At 41.3% G+C, this 22,945-nt stretch overlaps 1 protein-coding gene across 1 annotated transcript; it reads right to left on the bottom strand.

Annotated features, from left to right (window-relative positions):
* Positions 1-783: 783 nt before the first annotated feature.
* On the bottom strand, positions 784-18,842 carry LOC140995010 (putative methyltransferase NSUN7). Its single transcript, XM_073464930.1, has 13 exons — positions 18,830-18,842; positions 18,596-18,736; positions 17,743-17,925; positions 15,999-16,057; positions 14,309-14,445; positions 13,647-13,799; positions 12,730-12,910; positions 11,516-11,729; positions 11,268-11,411; positions 9,284-9,385; positions 9,060-9,177; positions 6,017-6,140; positions 784-1,662 (listed from the first exon to the last, which is right to left on the bottom strand). Exons 1-13 carry the CDS (start codon positions 18,840-18,842, stop codon positions 784-786), a joined length of 2,448 nt encoding a protein of 815 aa, XP_073321031.1.
* Between the last annotated feature and the right edge of the window lie 4,103 nt (positions 18,843-22,945).

Raw genomic sequence — 22,945 nt, 5'->3', positions numbered from 1 at the left:
AAGAACATTTTAAAATAATTGTACAACAGAATTCTTATTGTTCTGTTCTTTTATTATCCTTTCTATCAGATTGCTGTCACAGGAGGCATCATGTTTGAATTTTTCTTCAAATTTCTTCAAATCTGGCACAAACACCTACCTGGACTCAAGGATGAACTGAGTAGACTTTCGTGGTCAAAGGTCACTGTGACCTAGGCTTGGTCAGATATTAGATAATATCAGATATTGTCGTCATATATAATATGCGCTATTTTTCGCAATATCAAAAAGCTGTTACAACATCTTTGGGCTTTTATTTTGAAATGGACATGCACACAGTGCAACGCACTTTGAATCTCCCCTTCTCTTTGGTGGCTCAAAGCGCAAAGAGTTGAAGTGGGGTTCAAATAAAACCGAAGAGTTTTTAGTTGATAACTGATTTAGTATAATGATCAAGTTTCCTTTGATTGACTTATTTACTTGAGCAGAGGTGTGTATGTGCATTTCTTTGTGTATACTGAAGTCACACCCTGTGTCACAAGAGCGGAGATGAAGAAAAGAGCTAAAATCATTTGTCACATATTTTAATTTCTCATATTTAACTTAAATACTTTTATCAGCTCCCACCTTGGGATGTAAAGCAAAATACATTCTGGTACACATTATTCAGCTGATGATTTAAGTAAAATCACACTAAGAATAACTTACAATAATTACATTTTTAAAAACAATTTACTTGCGAGCCCTTTCCTTCATGATATTGGTATTCAACTGACCACATTGGTAATCATGATCTCAGTGTTTCTATAGTCCAGGCAGAAAGATTGTTGATGCGGACGATGCAGATATTTGGGCGAGATGAGAGCTGGAGGCCCGGGACAGACGCTGAGAGTGAGAACTGCCACTCCTGCTGCTAAGAGAGCTGGGCGACGGGAAGGAAATGGGCGGCAGGACAAAATCTGCAGTCTTCGACATGTTCTGTGTCACCACCTCTGTCTTCGGTCTGAACATCATCGACTTGGTCCTGAACTGGCTCTCTGGTTTAGCTGCATCCTTCAGTGATTTCTCTGCTCTTTCAGGCTCTGTGTTTTGTCTCTTTGCCTGCTTGGAGGCTGCATGTGGAGTCGGTGGAGCAGGACTAGCAGGGGAACGGGTGCTAAAGACAGTCTGCTGTGATTTAATCGATGTGTTGTCACTGAGCTTGTGTGCAAGGGCTGTGATTGGAGACAAGTGGTTGGAGGGTTTTGCAGAGGACATTAACGTCAGTGTAAGACGAGGTATTCTTCTCGGTTTCGTCTTGACTCTTCTCTTCGTTGGTTTCTTCTTGTGAGGCTTTGAGACTGCGGTCGCCCTGTTGGATTGTTTTGGTCGTCGTTTGACCTTTCGTTTACTCCCTTTGAGCCCTTTCTTCTTCTTTCCTTCCTCCTTTACCTCATCACCACATTCACCATTCTTCTCCTCATGTTCTGAGGCTGGATCTTGTCCATTCACAAGCTCCCTTCCAGTTTGCCTCTCTTGGCTTGAGGGGGATGAAGGTCTGCTGCTGGCTGAAGCGCCACGATTCTTGTTGCCTTTCCCCTTCTTAACAGTTTTCGGTTGTTCAGATATTATTCCACCCAGGAGGCCCTTTGCTGCTGCCCTTGCCAGGACATCCTGGACTGTTTCCACCTTCGTGGGATCCGCCTGAAAAAGCAAGGGCAGGTTGGATGTAAAGATACAACACATTAAAACTACAGGCCTCTTGGGTAACATAGCACCAAGGAGAGCTATACAACACAACACGACGCTGTAGAAATGAGACACAGCTATAAAGTGAACCTGCAGAGGAGGAGGAGGAGGAGGAGGAGGAAGACAAATCGAGGTCACAGGGGGATTGATGGCTTTTACATCCCAACAGAGCAGAGTGGGATAAAATTTGTAAGACTACACGATAGTAACTGTCACAAGCCACTTATCTTCCTTCTCTCCCTGTGGGAGTCGCCAGGATAAAAACATTAACTTGGGACATTTCTGCAAACCAACGATACATTCACATCTGTATGTTTCACATGTCTACATATAATATTGACATTTCTTCAAAACGTGTCATATCATGTTCACATTACATGTTTTGTATCAGGAGTCTGAGGGGATAGTTGTGGAGTTACAGGCAAGAAGGCACCTCAGGACAATTTCAGGCCATGTTTATGTTAGCAAAGAACAGATATTTTGGACGACAAGTCGGCAGCCGTGCGTGTGACGACAAAATCGGGTGTCTTTGACAAGACCCTGAGACATTTAAAGCAGATTGTGGTGCTGAAAGCAGGTATTTTAAGCCAAAACGTGATATTTTGTGCCTAAACCTAACCAGATTATAGGCACGGTGTTGTCAGAACATAAAATGAGTTAGCATATAGCTCAAAGCTGGGCTGCTCCACCCCCAGAAGAGCAACAGAAGACTGTAAGGGGGGTTGAAGAGGTTGGTGTGTTTACTGGGGAAACTACAGCACACAAAACACTGTATCAGCTCTCCCACTGGCTGTTGTCACAACATAAAATAGAAAACTGAACCTAAAGAAACATAAAAGTTACAACATATCTGTGGTTTGCAGAAACATACACTGCCAACATTTATTCTGCCACCATGCTAGCAGCTGTGTGAGGCTGTACTGAGGCATGGTGGTGCTTTAAGCTAAATGCTAATGTCAGCATGCTGATATGCTCACAGTGAAAATGCTAACATGCTGACGTTCAGCAGGTGTATTGTTTACCATGTTCACCATCTTAGTTTAGCGTGTTAGCATGCTACTAACTAGCACTAAACAGAGAGCTGTTTAGTTTAGCAGGTATTTGTTCATAAATCAAAGGGAATGAAAGTAATTACAATACAACCTGAGTGGAACAGGAAATTTTATGCCACCAAAACATGACATGACAAAACACACATAATGTTTATGTGTACATACAGTATAAGCACAGGGGTAAAACACTGTCTTTCAACATTTAAACATAGTAGAAATCCCTTTAAATCTGCTGTAAGTCTTTTTCTTCTCCGTCCTTCTTCCTCTGTCTCTCCCTGTCTCAGTCTCGTCTGTAATGAAAGTTGAATGATGTACAGCGCACTGCTCATAACACTGCAAATGCAGCTTTTTATTCACCCTCAAGTGTTTAATCTGCCTTTAAATTGTTTTTCATTTTCTTGCTTTGACAGCATTATATGCTCTGAGTCATTTATAAGCCTCAAAACTTAAATTATGCTGCGAAAATGTGAGTTTGTAATAAAACAGAGAAGACTACATTATACTAGAGAGAGGCATGAATGATGGCCGCCTGTCAGATGTGTTTAACAGATTAAATATTTCATTTCTTTCAATGGTTTTGGGTGGATTTAGATACATGAATTGCGATGAAGATTTCGACTGTGTATCTTACAGACTTTGGTGATCCCCTATCTTTTCCTATTGCAACATCATGAGGTTAACATTTGTAGTTTTAGTAGTGTATACAAATACAACAACTATTGGACCGATTGCCAGATGAAATTTGCTTCAGAAAATCATGGTCTCCACATGATGAACTGAAATAACTCTCCCCACACCACCATCAAGTCATGATAGTTATTTTTCCAATATGTTGGGTTATGACCAAATCTGCAAAACTATCCTGCTCTGCTCTGTTGATGAAGGTTCTCAGTCATCCAGGTCTTGGTAATTCTAAGTGCTGTATCGTAGACAGCTGGACTTGTTTCAGTTACTTGAAAATGTTTCATCTCTCATCCAAGAGGCTTCTTAAGTTCTAACTAACTGGAGGGGAGTTGCAGGCTTTTAAACCCTGTGTGGGAATGTCCTTATGTAGTCGTTAAGGACACGTGTGAGCTCTGACTTTCAGAGTCGTTAGGGCCACTTACGGGTCATTTACCCAACCAGCCTTTGTGTGGGTTGCTAGGGCTAGGTTAGCCCAGGTGTACTGCATTGTAGGTGGCTGATAAGTAATGTCTTAGGCCACCTGCTCTGTTCGTCTATCCTACTGTAATTCCAATTAGCCTCATCTGTATGCTGTGTTAATTAGAAAATGTTAGCATGCTACCATGCTATCCTGCCATGATAAACATATTGGGTTTAGGCCTAAACATTACACCTGCTCAACAAAAGCATGTTAGCATTGTCTTTGTAAGTATACAAAAGTTAGCTTTTAGCCCAGAGTGCTGCTCTGCTGGTAGTACAGAGGCATTGATTGGTTTCCTGTGTTGGTTCGTTCTCTATGCTTGACTCAAATTAATTAATTGTGTAGCTCTGGTTATGTCTGTTTTTCTTGTGGTTTTGACATGGTGGTTTACAAGTAGTAGTTTTCCAGTAAACACACAGACCTATTTGGCCTCTCTCGTGGGTCTGCTGCTGCTCCTCTTTGGGTCAGTCATCCTCCAGAGCAGCTCTTCAAGTTGCCCTGCCACTGGCCTACTAACTAGCCCAGAGACACTGCAGCGGCGACAGCCGAAGAGGTCTGTGTGTTTACCTGGGAAACTACAGGTCACAATCTGCTGTATTAGCTCCACAGTTGGCTGTTTGTTTTGCAAAAAAAGCTGAAAGAAAACAGACACAATGCATTAACACCAGATAACCACTGGATATACAGTTAGGAAATAGCATGCTAGCTGGCTAAACCTTGTCACATTTGTGGTCTGATTAAACCGTAAAGTCATCGTGGCCCACTGACCTCCCTGCCTCCCTCTGGTTGTCCACTCAGGGTAGTGTGGACAAGGGAGGACAGCCAAAAACAGGCACTCAACCATGGGCACAGGTCCGAGCCATTTTGCCTCTTGTTTTCCTCTTGCAAGAAAACCAGTGGGAGCTGCTAGCATGGCTCTTATATTTTAATTGATTGTCATTTGTAAGCCTCAAAATTAAAACCAAGTTTATGAGGCATTAATGACGCCTCTCTTGTGTGTTTTCCAGGTGAGGTTTTTCAGGTTTTTACAGATTTTTGGACACGTGCGTATCTTGCATCAATTTTTCATAACGATGTCTTGTTTTCTTGTCTCCCTTTGATTTTTAGAAACAAGCTTCAAGGGAGACTTCTAGTCGCCTTATCCTCCCCCTCTCTCTCCATCTCTCTACGCTGCCATGTGTCTATTTCATATCCCTTTAAATCGTCCTCTAGCACAGTGTGACTGGTGTGGAGTCATTCATCTGAGCCTCCGTTAACCACCTCAGAACTGTCAGCTGCAGCTCTGATGTGATTTCACCGTCTCTCAGAGTGAATGCAGATCTAATTAGATGTGATGATCATTAGATTTTAAATTGCTGCGCTGCCACTGGACAGGTGAGCACAACCTGCCCCCTGTGTGTGTGTGTGTGTGTGTGTGTGTGTGTGTGTGTGTGTGTGTGTGTGTGTGTGTGTGTGTGTGTGTGTGTGTGTGTGTGTGTATTGATATAAAGCACACACACATACAGGCACAGTCCCCTCCCTGCACCATTTTTTCGAGCTGCAGGGGATCAAACGAGCAGCATCTCATTTCCTTCTGTTATATTTTTCTTCATTTTTATGAGTAGAGCAAGAGGGAAGAAAGAAGAGGGAGGCAAAGAGACGTAGCAACAAGGTGATGCAACAAGACTGAATGGGTGGAGGAAGACAGACAGAGAATTATCCATTCATCTCTTCTGTAAAGTACTGAAATGTTTCAGCGGCGGGGGCGTATTTCATCTTTAACTTGTCTCTTTTTTTTATGGAGTATTGGTATAATGCTGCAGTGTTTCAGGGAGTGATAGCCTCTCTCTCTCTCTCTCTCTCTCTCTCTCTGTGTGTGTGTGTGTGTGTGTGTGTATGTGTGTGCGCGTGTGTGCGTGCAGACAAGCAGAGCCGACCGACCTCCCAGCAGACAGACAGTAAAAGAGTGCAGCCTCAGCACTACTGGAAGGTCTCGTTGCAAAGCAATCACACAACACGCTCACACAAACACACACACACACACACACACACACACACACACACACACACACACACACACACATTTCTGTTACTTTTTTCACGTCACACACTTTTCCCCTCCTCACTCTCTCACCTGTCGAGACAGCCGTGCGGCAAAGCAGCCGTTGGTGAACTGAGATTGTTCGAGTCTGAAGAACTTGGAGTCTGTTGTTGCGTCTCCTGGCTGGGAGTCATCAGGGAAAATCGGACCGTTCACCCTGAGAATGCAGCACAAATCCATCATAGCCACATTAATTCGAGAGGTATGACTGTGAACACATGGGAGTATTATCTGTTTTAGGAAATGATACTTATACTTATAATAACCCAATACAGGGAATGTATTTTCTTCACTCTGCTGTATATGGCGCCTTTGATATTTTGTTTTTGAGTGTTATTAGTCCGGTGGGAGAACTTAAATCATAAATCATGAACTGATGCAAAGTAAGTGGATGCTGATCCACCAACAACTCAGTGTATCTGCAGACAGGTTGTCCAGCTCAGAGCCTCGGGACAAGCATGTCTATGGGTAGATAATGTCCTCACATGACCTTTATTCATATTAAAATTATCAATAACAAGCTCTCTTTGGAAGTAAGATACACTTTAGACTATTGTTTCAATTAATCAGAGAAGTGTGTCATGGTTTTGGGCTTTTGGTTTAGTTATTGTTTCCTGTTTTATTTTGTAAGGTTCATCCTCATGTGTCATGTTGTGTGAATTCCTGTCTTTCTCTTGTTTTCTCTCCCTTGTGATTATCCTGATTAGTTTCACCTGTCCCTGGTTTGCCGCCTGTGTATTTAAGTCTGTGTCATTCCCCCATGCCTAGTCAGTTAATCTCTTTTGTTCCTAGTGTCTCTGTTGCTTCAACATCAGTCTGCGCTGTGTTGTACCCGTAACCAACAGTGATGTCATGGTGTACTGACAAAAATCTGGAGTATAGGGTACTTCTACAACCTTTCTTCCCTTTAAATCTTTAATTTAAGAATGAACAAATGTTACTTTTCAAATGTGTTTTAAGTTGTGATGGAAAACAACATTTTTACATACAAGGACAGCTGTTAAGTGTCGCTTTAGAAGACTAATATGTGCCTGCTGCCATCGTGCAGGTCTTTGGATTGAAAACAGCACGGTGCTTCAGCAGATCTGTGTTTTCATCGAACAGGTGCTGTAAACACGGAGGTGAAACAGCTGCTGACCGACTCGCTGCACATTGTTGCGCTGATAAAAGAGCTTACGCGACTTAATATAATAACGTTTGGATTGCTTTAAGAGGATGGATGGTAGAAAATGAGTCCTGTGGCGCAGCAGGCATTAAAAACAGACTCTGAAATCTTCTCCACCCCGTTCGCCCCGACTGTAGGATTAACTACTGTCCCCACGGCAACTGCAGCTGATCCTTTATACTGTCATCAGCCCGGTGACTGTAACCTCTCTGTCTCCCTCTCACACACACACAGTACCTACAGTAAATGTGGAGATATGAGATACGCTGTCATATTTCCACTAGACAAACATGATTTACTCTCTCTCTTTCTCACAGTCTCTCCTGTCTGTCACTGAGATGAAGCTCTCTACTCACTCGAATTGGGCTCTGCAGTTAGAGACATGAGCAGCTGTTGAGAGCAATTTGTTGCTGACACTGAGTTTAGCTGTAACATGTTACTTTCATGAGTATGAGAACTGTCTGAAAGCAAATCCGATGCATGCTTCGCAAATTATTACTTACACTTAAAATTAAAAGCACTGCAGTTTCCCCGTCAAACAAATTATCAATTTGAGGTCAGCACATACAAAAAAGAAAGCCTTTAATTAAAATATAACATCAGATGTATTGCAGAATTCACAGTCGATATTTTTACCAGCATCATAAGACTGCAAAAGCATTTTTTTTAAACTACCACAGCTGATTTCATTACAATTTTCACAAGTGCTTAACTTGCAGTTTTCAGCGAGGCTAGCAGCAGGGCTCTTGGGATGGTCCAGAGTGAATTATCTCAACAACTAAAAGATAGACTTGCATGACATTTTATAGAGACATTAATATCTCCAGAGGATGAATCCTGCAGAGTTTCAGTGAGCCTTTCACTTCTTCTCTAGCGGCACCAGTTCACATTCTTGGCTTTTAGTGAAATATCTCAATAACTACTCATTGTAAACATGTTAGCATCATCAGTGTAAACATGTTAGCATCGTCAGTGTAAACATGTTAGCATTATCAGTGTAAACATGTGCGCATCATCAGTGTAAACGTGAGCATCGTCAGTGTAAACGTGAGCATCTTCAGTGTAAACATGTTAGCATCATCAGTGTAAACGTGAGCATCGTCATTGTAAACATGTGAGCATCGTCATTGTAAACATGTTAGCATCATCAGTGTAAACATGTTAGCATCATCAGTGTAAACACGTTAGCATCATCAGTGTAAACGTGAGCATCGTCATTGTAAACATGTGAGCATCGTCATTGTAAACATGTTAGCATCATCAGTGTAAACATGTTAGCATCATCAGTGTAAACGTGAGCATCGTCATTGTAAACATGTGAGCATCGTCATTGTAAACATGTGAGCATCGTCAGTGTAAACATGTGAGCATCGTCATTGTAAACAACTTAGCATCATCAGTGTAAACATGTTAGTATGCTAATGTTAGCATATGCAAGTACAGCTTCACAAGCACGACTGTTGACTAAATGAAACTTTATAAAACTAACATCAAAGCCATGCAAGTCGGTTTTATAAGTTGACATCTTTGATCTCAGTGAAAGTAAAATCACTTTGATGGATGATCTCAGTGACAGTGAGAGCAAAATTATTCAGCTTCAAAGTAAATGTCCAGCTGATGCAAACATGAAAGCAGGTGAGCTGAGCTGCTGACAATCATCTGTCACTCTCTGTCAAGGCCTTCAGCTTCCTGTTTTCCTTTAACGCACCTGCAATTACTTTTCTAAAAACCCTTAATGCTTTGTGTGTGGCCTGTAGTAAGAACAGTACATGACTAATTTAAGTTCGTCCTGTTGACAGTAAAAGTCTGATTGCATAATTAAACAGTGAATAGACAGCGAACTAATTCTTGCATAAAGACAAAGCAGGTGTGTGTGTGTGTGTGTGTGTGTGTGTGCGTGTGTGTGTTTACCTGAAAGGCAGCAGTTTGGGGTGAGTGTGTGTTTTCTCTAACACTCTTTTCACCAGCTGTTCATTTTCCTCAGGATACACTGAGCGTGTGCAGTAGACCACAGTCTGAACCTTTGGGACTGACGGACGAGATACAAACAATAATAAATGTGTGTGTGTGTGTGTGTGTGTGTGTGTGTGTGTGTGTGTGTGTGTGCGTGTGTATAGGCTTTCATACATACTCACAGGAGAGAGCATGTGACAGCAGTCGTGCCTGCTGGGCGGCCATTGTGTGTATCTTGCTCTTGGACACAGGACCCTGAGACAGGTCCGGCAGTAGATCCCAGTCTGTCAACAGAATTAAATGTATCTCATCATATTTGGGAGATTTCATGTAAAGATACTACCTCTTTAAACTTTCTTCAATATTTATAGAATACTTTATTTTCCACTAAGTGTTTTTTTTTCTATCTTTAATGGCCCAGTCCCGCAGTGGGACCTTCTTGGCACAATTCTCCATAAATGTTGACAGCTAATTAGTGTTAGTTAGCATCTGTTAGTTTACTGAATGGAGGAGGAAAGGAAATTCATTGCTTAAAACTGCAGACAGTCAATCAGACATTCAATTATAACTCAGTAAATGCATAATTAAAAAGTAAATACATATGTTAGGGCTGGGTGGTATGGTCTTAAAATAATATCACAATATTTCCATGCCATATGCAATATATTCCTCGATATTTTGAAATCTTCTCACAAATATCACAATATTTTTGACCAAATAGGCCCTACTTCCATATGGATATCTCAACAGTATTGTAGGAATGAATACTGGTACTTTCACAAAATATCAACGCAATGAGATTTCTTTTAAATAACCCTCAGTAATGTGGATTTAATGACTAAGTGGGTAAAGACAAGTATTAGAACAAGTAGAAGAGTCTGGTAAGTAGTTCGCTTTACTGTGACACAGCCTTTAAAACCAGGAAAAGACAGCATTTACGCCATGTTACAATACAATGATATCCAAAATCAGAGGACATATAGTCTCAACTCATGATAATGATATATAATTGTACATAATAATTAGCCCTAACATATGTGAAAGTACGGAAGCCCTAAAGGGCCATGCATTCATACATTTTATTTCCTCCGTTTTACCGTGATAACAAGTTAATTTCATTTGTTTTCTCGAGATCTCGAGTTATTATCTCGAAATAACAACTGAGATAACGAGTTAATTTCATTTGTTTTCTCGAGATCTCGAGTTATTATCTCGAAATAACAACTGCCGTTTTCCCGAGATAACGAGATAATTTTCTCGAGATCTCGAGATAACGAAACTTTGTTTTCCCGAGATAACGATATAATTAATTCGAGATCTCCTCATTAGTTAATGACGACATCAGGCTCACTTAGATTGCGCCACCGATATAGCTGAAGCCTTGCTAACTGTCTTTTTAGATTATGCACACTAATGTGTATATTATCTGTAATAGCAAGGCATAATGCTATTTCAGCCTGTGTCAGGCCTTGATTGAAAAGATATGTGACGTGGTGATCGATATGCTCCTGCTCCTCTGACATTGCTACACTGAGTGATGTTTCCTGCAATGATTTAATATACTACACTATCGTTTCATTATCTCAAGATCTCGAGAAAATTATCCCGTTATCTCGGGAAAACGGCACTTGTTATTTTGAGATAATAACTCGAGATCTCGAGAAAACAAATGAAATTAACTTGTTATCACGGGAAAACGGAGGAAATAAAATGTATGAATGCATGGCCCTTTAGGGCTTCCGTATGAAAGGTATTTGTTATGTGTAGGTATATGTTTCTGCATACTAACATTTCTACAAAACGTGTCATATCATGTTCACATTACATGTTTATGACCTGACTTTCATATCGGGTGGTGGAGTTACAGGCAAGAGGGCTGGGTTTGCAAGTGACCGCAGTTTGAGCTTGCGTTTCAACATTTGTAAGTGTGACACGACTGGATATATTTAAGGAGACCTCGGGACAATTCTCGCTATGTTTGTGCCAACGAAAAACAGATATATTTGACAAGAAATCAAGACATCTCCAGCCGTGTTCATGGCAACAAAACTAGGTTAAACCAAACCTTTTCCTACCCAGAACCAAGAGGTACTTGTGCCTAAACCTAACAAGCACAGTGTTGTAATTGTCAAATTGTAACGTATCCTTGGTTTGTGTTGGGCCTACCTCCATGTTCACTGTGGATGGTGGGCACAGGGTCGTTGAGGGCAGAGGACGAACACTGAGGCAGCACTATGATGACCTTCAGCTTCTGGACAGCGGCGTCCCACTCATCCAGACCACAGAATGCTTCCGACAGGACTCGCACATCTTTGTCAGAGATGAATTTGCATCAGTTAAGCCGTGTGTGCACAGTAGGAATGCATGTTTTGCAGACTGGAATGGACTTAGAGGAATATTTGTTTCTCACTCACTCTTGAGGTCCATTTGTGTGAGCAGTTCTTGTATCTCTTGTATGTGTGAAGGTGTGTGATCAGCGCCACACACTAACACTCGACCAGAGCGGGCGGTGGCCACGATGGCCACGTGAGCCACCGTCACAGCCGAGAAAGACCCCACCACCAGGACGTCACCGTTCTCAAACAGCAGGGGGCGTAACACACTCACTGCCACACACACACTCCTGTCCTGCAAAGACACACACACACACACACACACACACACACACACACACACAGGTGGAGGACTTTCTTGTTTATCTTGAGGAAGCCGTTCCCTCCAGCATTATAAACTGCTGTGCTGCTAATCAAGAACACAGCAAAGTGGCTTCTTTAACTCAGTGTGACAACTTTAAACTTCACATCCAACTGAAAAGACTCTTTTGTAAAGAGCTGAACTTTTAATCTGTCTCGCAGCAGTGGAGTGACGCTGTGTTCAAGTTTTTAAGAAGGATTGAAGTAATTAACTACGGTTCCTCCTGTTTGTTGCATGGGGAAACTTGCAGTCAGCACTTTTAAAAAAGTCTTTAAAGCCAATAAATATGCTTTTACTTATCTTAATGAAGACGTGTACTCTAATAAAGTGGACACACAGAAAACAATTTTTAGAGAAACTAGAAGATTGCAGCCATATTAGCTTATGAGGCACTACGTGGCCTGGCACCAGGCTGTATCTTACAAATGCTTTTGGTTTATGATCCAGGAAGACCCCTCAGATCCTGAACTAAAACATCTGGTGATGCGCTTCTAGTTTTAGACGTAAACTGGTTTTAGTGTTTTCTTCTTATTTTAGATAATGTATTTGTTTTTCTGTCATAGTTTTGTATTCTGTTTTATCAGCATTTTACTATTCATCATCATCATCAGTTTTTAAAATATTTTTAAATCAATTTTCATGTGTAGTATTTTATAATTTTATAATTTTATTTCTATTGTTATTTTTATCACTTGCATCATCTTGTATTATTTCAACTACACTTTTTTTTTATTGATGTCTTGCTGTGCATTGGTCTCTAAATCCATTTTTGTTTTCTTGAAGGTGCATTATGTAGTTTGGGGAAGACTTTTTAATCAGAAGAGAAAGATCTTCATTGACTGATTTTTTTTTTATGCCCAAACAAACACTGTGCACCTTTAATGGGTTTTACCTCTAGTTAAACACTTCACTACACACAGAGACTCATACATACCTGCATGTTAAGTGCATGTGTGACTGTGAGGCGGTGCTGGAGCAGAGCATGAAGCTGTTGGGAGAAGACCAGTGTGTCTGGACAGAGAGGGTCTCTGCAGAACGTCGCCCCTTTGAGGTCAGTCATGTTCTTCACTTCACACAAGCCGGCGCTTCGTAACGCTTCACACACTTCCTCAACACTACGGAGCACAGGGGAGGTGAGAGATAAATCTATTAGTTTAGAGTTCAGAGCGCAGAGGATATTTACAATAAATCCTGTGACTCAAATGCATCAGTGCACAAGCCAAGGCCTGTTTCCTCCAGGGTTGTCTGGAGAACGGTGATGCAGCTTTCAGCTTTACATCAACAATGACAGCAGCACTTCTTTCCCTCCAGCTGTAAGAGCGCTGAGCCTTCCTGTCTCAGATACGCCCCAGTGAACTTCACTGACTATTAACCTCGCTCTGCAGTGCCCCCCACACAGAACCTGTCATGTTAAACTCACAGAGCACAAGTCATTTCATAAAGAGTTTAACACTTCTTTTTATGCTGGCAGCCTGTGTGCTGTGGTGTGTGACATAAACCAGATAATCCCTGCTGGTTTATAACCAAACACACTGATATGTGGAATGTATCACAAAGAAGAACAGAGAGGAGCTATTGAATACAGAAGAGTCTGATGATTTAATAAGCTCAATATGCTTTTAGATGCAGGCACTTAATGGCACAAAGAGCACAAAAAGGCTCAGACTGGCAGCTACTCTGGGGTGTGATGAGTCTCTTCCTCAGGCAGCATCTTTTATTTAAGTGTTTGTCACCAGAATAGTTACAGACTTCACAATATTTGCACTTCTCTGTAATTAGAAGCAGAATAAATATGTGAACAAGCGTGAAAATGATTACATGGCCGTCTCGTTTCAGTGTGTTTGAGCGTACCTGGTCTTGAGAGTGTCGACCCAGCCGTAAAGTGGCAGACGTTTTGCTCTGTGCTGTTTGGTCCTGACGGGGTCGGACAGAAAACAGGAGACACTCTGCAGATTCTGTTTCACTCGGCAGCGAGCGAGAGATGCTGCCAGCTTGGTCTTACACCTGTAACAATCACACACACACATAAGAAATGTTTTAAAGGGTAACTCCACCAATTTAAAAACACATTAAAGTGTGTTGACAGGGGAGTATTACTGCATATGTCAAAAAATAGTATAAAATCTTTTTGTGGCTCCAGAGGAGGCTGCATGTAACCTGATAAGTTGCCTCCAATGATGTCACTTAGTGGCTGAGCTGCATTGTGGGTAATGTAGGCACCAGGTTTTGAAAAGGCCATAATGTCCATAATGAGTTTCACAGTGTTATAGGAGTAAAATGCTTGCCTACATTACCCACATGCACCTAAACCACTGAGAAAAGGCTTTAAAAAACTTTTTTCATATATGCAGTAGTACTCCTCGAGACCTGTAAACACGCTTTAATGTGTAAACTTGGTGGAATTACCCTTTAACATACAAGCAGTTATTAACTATTTCAAATATGCATGAGTGATAAACTCTTACATGTGTGATGTTAATACTTGACACCGACCTCTACACCTACACACAAACCTGTGCAGACTGCTCTCCAGGCCCCTGACTTCCTGCAGAGGCTCCTCTCCTTCCTTTGATGAACGTTCACGCACAAAAAACCTTCGGTCCTGGAAGTCAAACAGCATCACCATCGCCAACGGCAACAAATCGCGAGACTGCAAAACATCATCATCATCATCATTTTTATCGTATAGATAATATCAATATTAGAGTATAGCTCTTTCTACAGCAGACATTTCATAACATAACAGGAAAAGCATACGTGAGACAAACTTCATTGTCGATGGCTCTTTGTCCCAGTAAACCATGACAGTCATCATTCACAATACCAAGACTCCAAACAAAACCCCATTTCCAAAAAAGTTGGGATGCTGTGTAAAATTAAACAGATGGTGATCATTTGCTTATCCTTTTTGACACATAATGTTTTACCTTATTAACTCCATTGATTTTCGTAAATACACCGATCAGCCACAACATTAAAACCACTGACAGGTGATGTGTGTAACACTGATCACCTCGTTACAATGCAAGGTTCACCACTCTGTGAAACAAGAGTCCTTGGGCTCAGGAACACCTCAGAAAACCGCTGTCGGTAAACACAGTTAATTTGTAAATGATTGCATTCTGTTTTTATTTACGTGTTGCCCAGTGTCCCAACTTTTTTTTTTCACGTTATCAATTAAAGCTGTACTTTCTGCTATCACAAATTAATGTCTGCTGTGAAAAACAGTCTATTAAAATGAACTTAAGTGATATTATCACCACCCTGTTCATCTTAAACCTGTGGTAATATTTTCTGACCACTGTCTGGCAGCAGAAACAAGCTGTAAACACAACACTGATAATGAACTTCATAGCAAACAGTTTCTTATTTACAGACACACAGCAGTTTTGGAGCAATATCATCATTCATCTGGTATCTCAAATATTCACTCTCTTTTAGCTCTATTTTTGGTCTCCACCGTCTCCTGAGGGACATTTCCGGCTCTTTGGTAGCTAAATGCTCCACTATGTTCAGCAGCTAGTGGCTAACTGTAGAGCCTTCTTTTTTTGTGGGCTTATCATTATAAGTGACTCCTATATGTTGTCCATTGTTAATATAAAACTATTGATTATAGCTGCCTTGAGGAAAACTAAAAATGATCAGCAGATATTTCCTCACTCTTCCCCTCCTTTCCTTTATCTCAGTGTCTGTGTCTCTGCAGGAGGTAGAAGACGTATGTTGCAGTAAAAGAGGTGTGTGGAATTACAAAGAGCCGTGTGGCAGCTTTTATAGTCATAGCGGCAGACTAATGGCCTGTCAGCCCACTCTCTCTGTTTCACCATCCCTCAATAAAGTAATCCTTTACACACACACACATTAACACACACTGGTATGCCTCTTCGCCCATGTGTGTGTCATTGCTCAGTGTTTTATGGTATCATTTACAGTCTCTCAGTTGGAAAGTGTGTCCCTATGCATCATTTGCCATCTATAACCATCCCGACTCCGAACAGATCTGAATACAAATGTCCTTTTTACCCGCCACCATTTTAACATATTCTGATGGAGCACATTCACATCGGCGGCGAGGACACGGCTACTTTATTGGAAGACAGATAACTCCCAGACACTTTAACAGTCAGTGAGGGAGTGCTGAAGAGTTTTTGATACGTGTTTTTTGGTTTGTGACCACTCGTGTCAAGTCTGGTGGGACTCACTCACAATATTCTGAGACGTGTGGAAGCAGCTGTCAGTGATAATGTCCTCAAGTAAATCTTGGTCTAGGAGATAAACAGTAATGTTAATGGACAAGGAAAGAAATTATGAAAACATCAGTTGGATTTCACATAAGACACATTCAGACAAATGGACAGAATTATTAAAGGCTCAGTTCACCCAAATTACAAAAGACATGCAATATTTTCTCACTTTTGGTTTTCCAGATTTGGAGATTTCCTCCTCTGAGATTTCTGCCTCTGCCCCAGTACAATTGAGGTAAATGCAGTTTTCTTTCAGTTGCACCGTATGTAATTTCTGCCTCTAGGGGTCTCTTCATGAATTAATAGTGTTGGATTGTGGGAGTTGTTGTCTTCATTGTTAAACGACCACCATTACTGATGAAAACCTGGAAATCTGACGTGACTCTGACAGAGAAGTTCACGGACAAAGTGGTGTATTCAAGTTTTATTCACATTAATTTTAGTCATGCTCGTCGATGTCCTTCCTCATTCTGTGATGCACCGTGTTTCCCCAGAAATTATAGCGACAGGTGACCAAATTAAAATAAATGCACGTTACATTGAATACAATTACAGCCTTCTCTGGGTTTGAGAGGATTGTTGGAAACATTTGAGATAATGTCAGTACAAAACTCGATTAAATTATAACAAACATCGACTCATTTTTTGAGACATTTTTATGCGGAAATGTTAGAAACTTTTTTTTAAAAATGTTGTTCTTGTTTCTCCAGAAGATGCATAGATATGGTCAGCAAAGTTGTAGCCTATAAGCATGTTCATTTCTCCACTTCCTGATTGATTGGCAACTGAAAATTATTTTCTCCTGAGAAAACTACATGGCTCTTTAGCAGCTCTGTAGCTTCCATATATCCAGCTCCTCTCTAACCTTGTCTGTAAAACATTCACTGCAGGGCTGGTTGTGGGTGTGGAAATGAGACTGATGAGAACAGTGAGAATGAACCAAAACAATAAAGTTAAAACACTAAAAGACTTGCACTGCTCTGTGAAACTGGGGATAAGGCCAGAGCTGGGTGATGGTTCCCTCGGTTCGTCACTACAATGGACTCTTTTCACGTCATGCAAATTTGACCAATTGAAAAGGTGAGAATATTTATCAGGCAGCTTTAAAATGTCATTTTTCACCGCTTTCAGCCACACAGGCCAACGAGTGATTGAAATCCTTTGTACTGAGGTGGTCGCAAACATCTCAGAGAGCAACATTTCCAAACCTGACCAAATGAAATCAAAACTATCTGCATTGGAAGATACCAGCAGCCACCCCCTGCATGTGCAGTCTAATACTGTATAAAAGTGTGTGTGTACCTTTCTTTTGCGTGAGTGTGTGTGTGCCCATGGCATGCACCCTCTTATCACCTCCCATACAGACATCTGCTGTAACTCCAGCTGAAGTCATTTGCAGTCACATGGAGCAATAAAATGTATGAATATATACTATTTAATCTACAGTGTGCAGTTGAAGGTGCTATTCAGAAGTGAATATTGGAGTTGACACATGCTGCAGCCCCACTGCTATTCATTATAGAGATAAGGCTGGGAGGTGGGTGAGGTCTGCAGAGGTAGCTCTACAGTAGATTAAATGAATTTCTCCCTGACTTTATGTTTAACCATCAGTCCCTCCCGTCCAGGCAGGCGAGGTGTGGGACGACTTGGATCTCAGAACTAGATTTCGTTAAAGGAAGCTGAAAACAATCTGGGTCGCTTCATACATTTGAGTGTGCTGAAGGCGAGTTGGTAGGCCTGTCTCTGTGTGGTTTTGTCTTTGCTCTCTGGCTGTGGTGTGTCCGTCTTCTTCCCATAGTGTAGAGGCTGTTGTGTGACTGTCTTCTCCGCTCGCAGCTGCTGGAAAATGGCTGCTGCTTGCAAGTAGGCATCATCTGATGGAGGGTGGACTGCAGGGAACAGGGGGAGGAAAAAGGGGATGTCAGACGAACTTGGAAAAAACATCACAGAGTAAATGTATAATGTATAGTGAGTGCCATAAGAAGTAATACTTTTTATTGTAAGAGAGACTGGAAGGGCACCCTGGAGCACAATTTATCACATTTTCTCCACTAGAAGGGCACCCTAGAAGACACTTTATCAAGTTTTCTCCACTGAAAGAGCATCTTACAGGACACATTGTCATGGTTTCTCCACTAGACGGGCACCTTAGAGGCCACTTTATCACATTTTCTCCACTGGATGGGTACCCTAATGGACACTTTTTTTCCTACTTGGAAACCAGCATGTTTCAACCACATTTTCTAAAATTTGAGCGCCTGGATTGTCTTCTTGTCTGTCCAAAACAGTGAAAGGTAGAGATATTGGCTTGCTGTGGTGCATACAGCTCATACGGTTCAGCTATAGGTGACTGCAACCTGAGGCCACACAGGTATATTTGAGAGCCTCGTCTTTCTTTTCACAATATAATCCCTCATCCATTGTTGAGTGATGAACTGCTGCAACAAACAGTATGTCCCATCAGTGTGAAACCACTTGAATCTAGAAAATAGGGTCGAATACTTAATAAACACCCTCAGTACAAGATTAAATATTTAAAGCTTCAGAATTGTATCTCACCCGGTGAGGGTAAGGATGAATGAAGACGAGGAAGAGGAGGAAGGAATGAGAGGGGCTCCTTGTTGGTCTGTTGATCCTGATGTGATGATGTGAAGATCTCCTCTGTCACAGAGCTCGAGTTCACATCCTCACTGGAGCCCACTGTAAGAGAGGGGGAAACATTGTGTGCTTATGTTTCACACACACACACACAACTGACAAACAGAGAAACAAACAGCAGAATAAAGACCTTACCTTTGTCTGTCATGCTCACAGCAACAAAACCAAGCACTTGTCAAGCTCCTGTAAACAAATTCCACTCTGTGTCTCAACATTTATGTCTTTTTCTCTCTCAAGCTCCTGCCAACGAGCATCTACACTAGACAGACACTAAAGCTGTTTGTTTGGAGTTTAACTTGAGATGTGCAAATGTAAATAAGATGCATGGCGTTAGTCACGGCAGACATGTGATCCACCCTCCAGTTTCCTGTGAATGTGAGACAGTGCGGCTGCAGGAGGCAGTGGGTAATTGGGCTCCTGCTCTCGCTGCAATTAGGTGGCCGGTCAGATACATGAGCATGAATAAATAACGAGCTGCTGTCCGACCCCGGACAAAGGTCCACCTCTCACTGACCTGCCCTGCTCAACTCTGTGCAGCTAGTTCATACAAATGCACACACATATGAAGTATTGGTTTGCTTCTTTGCACTACTTTTGCTGTTTATAACATACAGAACAGTTGAATTATTGAGTTTTTTGGCATATACTTTTTATGTTGTTGGTCTTTTGTGATGTTACATGCAGACATGTGACTCAGGTCATTTGATCCAAGTCATGTTTTATCGATTCTCTGCACAACGATACGATATTTGCCGATATCACAAAGTTGTGCCAGGATGCGATTTCAATTTGATTCAATATTATGTGCCCATTTGACACAATCAGTTTCAGAAGAAGCAAGTGAGATGCTCTGCTCTGTCTTTTCTCAAAAGTCGTAAATATTTCCACACTGCTGATTTATTCCTGAGAGGGGAGTTCATATCTTCATTGTCTTGTTCTTGGCTGCTTGCCATTACCTGCCCGGCACCAACACAGTTTGGATGTGTACGAAAGGACATGCGCAGAGACGTACCAGGGAAAGGTCAGGATAAAGTGATGATATGGGTCGATGTTTTCACTCTGCATCAATCAAACTGGGTCGTTGATCATATAGACGATATATCAATCCAGATCAATGGACTGTTACACCTTTGGTGCACATAAACTTGGCATATGAAGCTGATTCTGAATCTGATGTTTGCAGGCTGTGGTTCAACCAGTGATACGTGTGTTGAGGAGACATCACTTGACTTGACGAGAAGAACTGGCACATGAGGATTAACATCCAGAGTGCAGGGCCCACTAGCCTCTAATTAAACTGGATTAATAGAGAGAAAACACAGACAGAGTGTAATCGGCTTTTACAGCACTTGTCAATGTTTAGGAGCAAAGTTGGGATTGACAAGAAATGTGCAACGTGTCCAATAAGGCCGTGTGGGTGCAGATGGAATAAATTAATGAATATCAAGCAGCAGTGATTTAATGAGTGTGAAGCAGTTTCCGTCTGTCCTCCGCAGGAGAAAGTCCACTTCAGAGGAGCAGGACCGGGAGAAAAGGCTACAGCAGCTTAGTGTAATCTGCATAGAAGATGATGGGCTGTTTAAAATTGCATAGCAGGTCCTACCTTTGTCATTCACAATCCTCCTCACGGGAGCAACGCAGCTCATCGTCTCAGAGAAATGCAGCTCAGCAAGTATCCAGAGTGGAACTATTGAAACAAACTGTGTTTCCCTGCTCTGCACTGGATATCACACACTGACCCGATGGATGAGAGCTCTCATCACCTCTCTGTCATGCCTGCTTTTGTTCTGGAGCAGGTCATGAGTTTGAAATACCATGGCAACAATATGATAATGAAGTGGGCTTTTCCTCCATGTGGCAGATATACAGTAAAAAACATAATATACTGTAAAATAAGTCAACTTTTACATTTAGAGGAGACTTTATAAGAGACGAGTCAATTTGTTGATGCTCTTTCTTGGATCTAATCTAAACAGATAAAATAATGATCTGCTCTAATTAAAGAAAAGCTGCTGCGTGTGTGTGTGTGCGTGTGTGTTTGTGTCAGCATACACATCAAATAGCATGTGATACATGTCAGTTAACAGTATCATGTCTGACCAGTCGGACTTGTGAACTTTATTCATAGTGTCTCCTCATGAGTGACAGCAGGGAGGCATCAGACAGACAGACGGAACTGATTGAGACTGCCCCCTGCTGGACACTGCAGTCCCTTACACTCAGGTGGTGGTTAAAGGAGAAGTTCATCCAAACATTAAAATTCAGCTATCATCTGCTCACCCCTATTTTTTAAAAAAAAATGTTTTAAAACTGGTCCCCATCCACTTGAGTTGTTTAGCAGAATGCTGCAACACTGTTTCACTGTGAAGCTCCAGAAATGTTTTGTGGACTACGAAGCTTCACCAGACTTTCCATCACTATGGGGGTGAGTGGATAAAGGCTGAATTTTAATTTTTTTCACAGTGATACTAATACCTGTCAGACATCTCTCTCAGAGGTATCTTGGGTTTTTTTAATATACAATTTTACATTTGTCTGACAGCTTTAGTTACTTTTCAGACTTTTCCTGATAAAACTAAAGTATTACGTTTTCAGTCAAGGGATAAAAAAAACAAAACATTCTTAAGCTAAATAATTATTTAAAAACTGCTCCTGGATTAGCTGGAAATGCATCGTCACACAACTGAAATGTTTTCCTGAGCTAATGAAAACTTGACTTTACAGCAACGCTACAAATAAGTGATAATCTAATAGAATATGATGCATTACTGCCGTAACAACCCAACAGTTGTAAAGTAATTAAAATGTGCTCAAGCACAAAGAACTACAGCATTAAAACGCAACATACACATTAATCAGCAGTAATATTAAGAACATCACAGATAATAGTAAAACAGTAACTGCAAAATGAGTACTGATGAGCTTTTCTTACATACTTTTACTCAATCACCACAGCGCAGTGTGTTATTCCCTCAAGCGATCAAAGAAAATAAAAGTGATTGAGCGAAACTGCACTACTGGTTCCCACCATACACAGAGTTTGTTATTTTAGCCAAGAACTGCAAGAGGAAACTTGCTCTGAGTAAGTTAACCTTTCACTGTTGCCACATGTAATGAAGGTAATGTCATCTGGCATGCCACAACAGTGCTGACGGTTGGATCCGGTTTTTGTTTTTGTTTTAAACATATTGAAACTGTAGTGCCTGTGTTATCTGGTAGGTCAGTGGGTTAGAAAATCAGAGAATATTAAGAAAATACGTTTTTTAACACCCTGGAAGCTCTTCACAGGATGAGTCTAAAAGAAAAAGTCTCAAATTTGGACGTTCATCCTCCGTTTGATCAAAACAACTTTCTTTGCAGCCAAAAAGGGCAAAATCAGCTCTCATTTGTGGCCTCCTGCTCTACACTGAGTGCCTTTTCTCCTCTTAATAAAGTTTTTCTCTTTAGCCAAGACTAAACCCTCGATCCACAATCATCCTAAACATAAATCCAAGCTGAAAACAAAAGCATATATGAGAAACACATGCTGCATGTATCTCCATCCTCTTCTACTCTCAGTGCTGTGTGTCAGTGGTTTCATCAGCAGCTCATGCAGTGTTAACGCCACACTTTTAGTTGTGACTGTTTGCTCACTGAAACTTTACACTGAAGTTGAATTCATATTTATTGTTTGGATTTGTTGTTTGATATTTGTTTTATTAAATGGTGATGATGATTAGCTATGGTTAATACTTTCCATCTCTTCTTCTCTGACGTTAAAAGTCAAGTCAAAGTTAAAAAAGCCAAAGTCCGCACCAGCAGAAGCTCCCCTCTCCCACAGAAAAAACACTGCTCCTCAAACACATCGTCAGTAGTCCCGCCTTTGATTCTGTGACTTTGTGACATCACACTACGTCACCACGTCACACATTTGCATAAATAATGCCTTGCGGCTAGTTTGGCATGCTCTGTTGTTGTTAGCGGTGCTGGGTCAGGCGTGTGTGAGCTGACCAATCAGAGCAGACTGGGTATTCAGGAGTGGGGGGACCTTAAAGAGACAGGAGCTAAAACAGGCGTTTCAGAGGGGGAATACGGAGCTGCAGCACTGGGCAGTATGAGAAAACATGTGTTTTGAGCATTAAAGCAAGTAAATCTATGCTAGTAGTAACCAAAAATAAAATTATTAGCCTGAAAATGAGCACAATAGTCCTTTAAACTGTGTTTATGCTTCTGCATATGTGAAAACATTTAGTATAAAGCCTTTTGTGGCTC

This window comes from Pagrus major, chromosome 1 (assembly GCF_040436345.1).
Source record: "Pagrus major chromosome 1, Pma_NU_1.0".
NCBI lineage: Eukaryota > Metazoa > Chordata > Actinopteri > Spariformes > Sparidae > Pagrus > Pagrus major.
Note: the sequence above shows the minus strand (reverse complement) of the source record. Positions and strands in the feature narration are given on the sequence as shown.

Bases quoted from the DNA above. Each gene is read 5' to 3' on its own strand.
- LOC140995010 (XM_073464930.1), bottom strand. The intron at 11,412-11,515 runs GTGAGTGAGAAA...TCTCTGACAAAG, and splicing joins CACACAAATGGACCTCAAGA to ATGTGCGAGTCCTGTCGGAA. The intron at 1,663-6,016 runs GTGAGAGAGTGA...TTGCTTTTTCAG, and splicing joins CCGCACGGCTGTCTCGACAG to GCGGATCCCACGAAGGTGGA.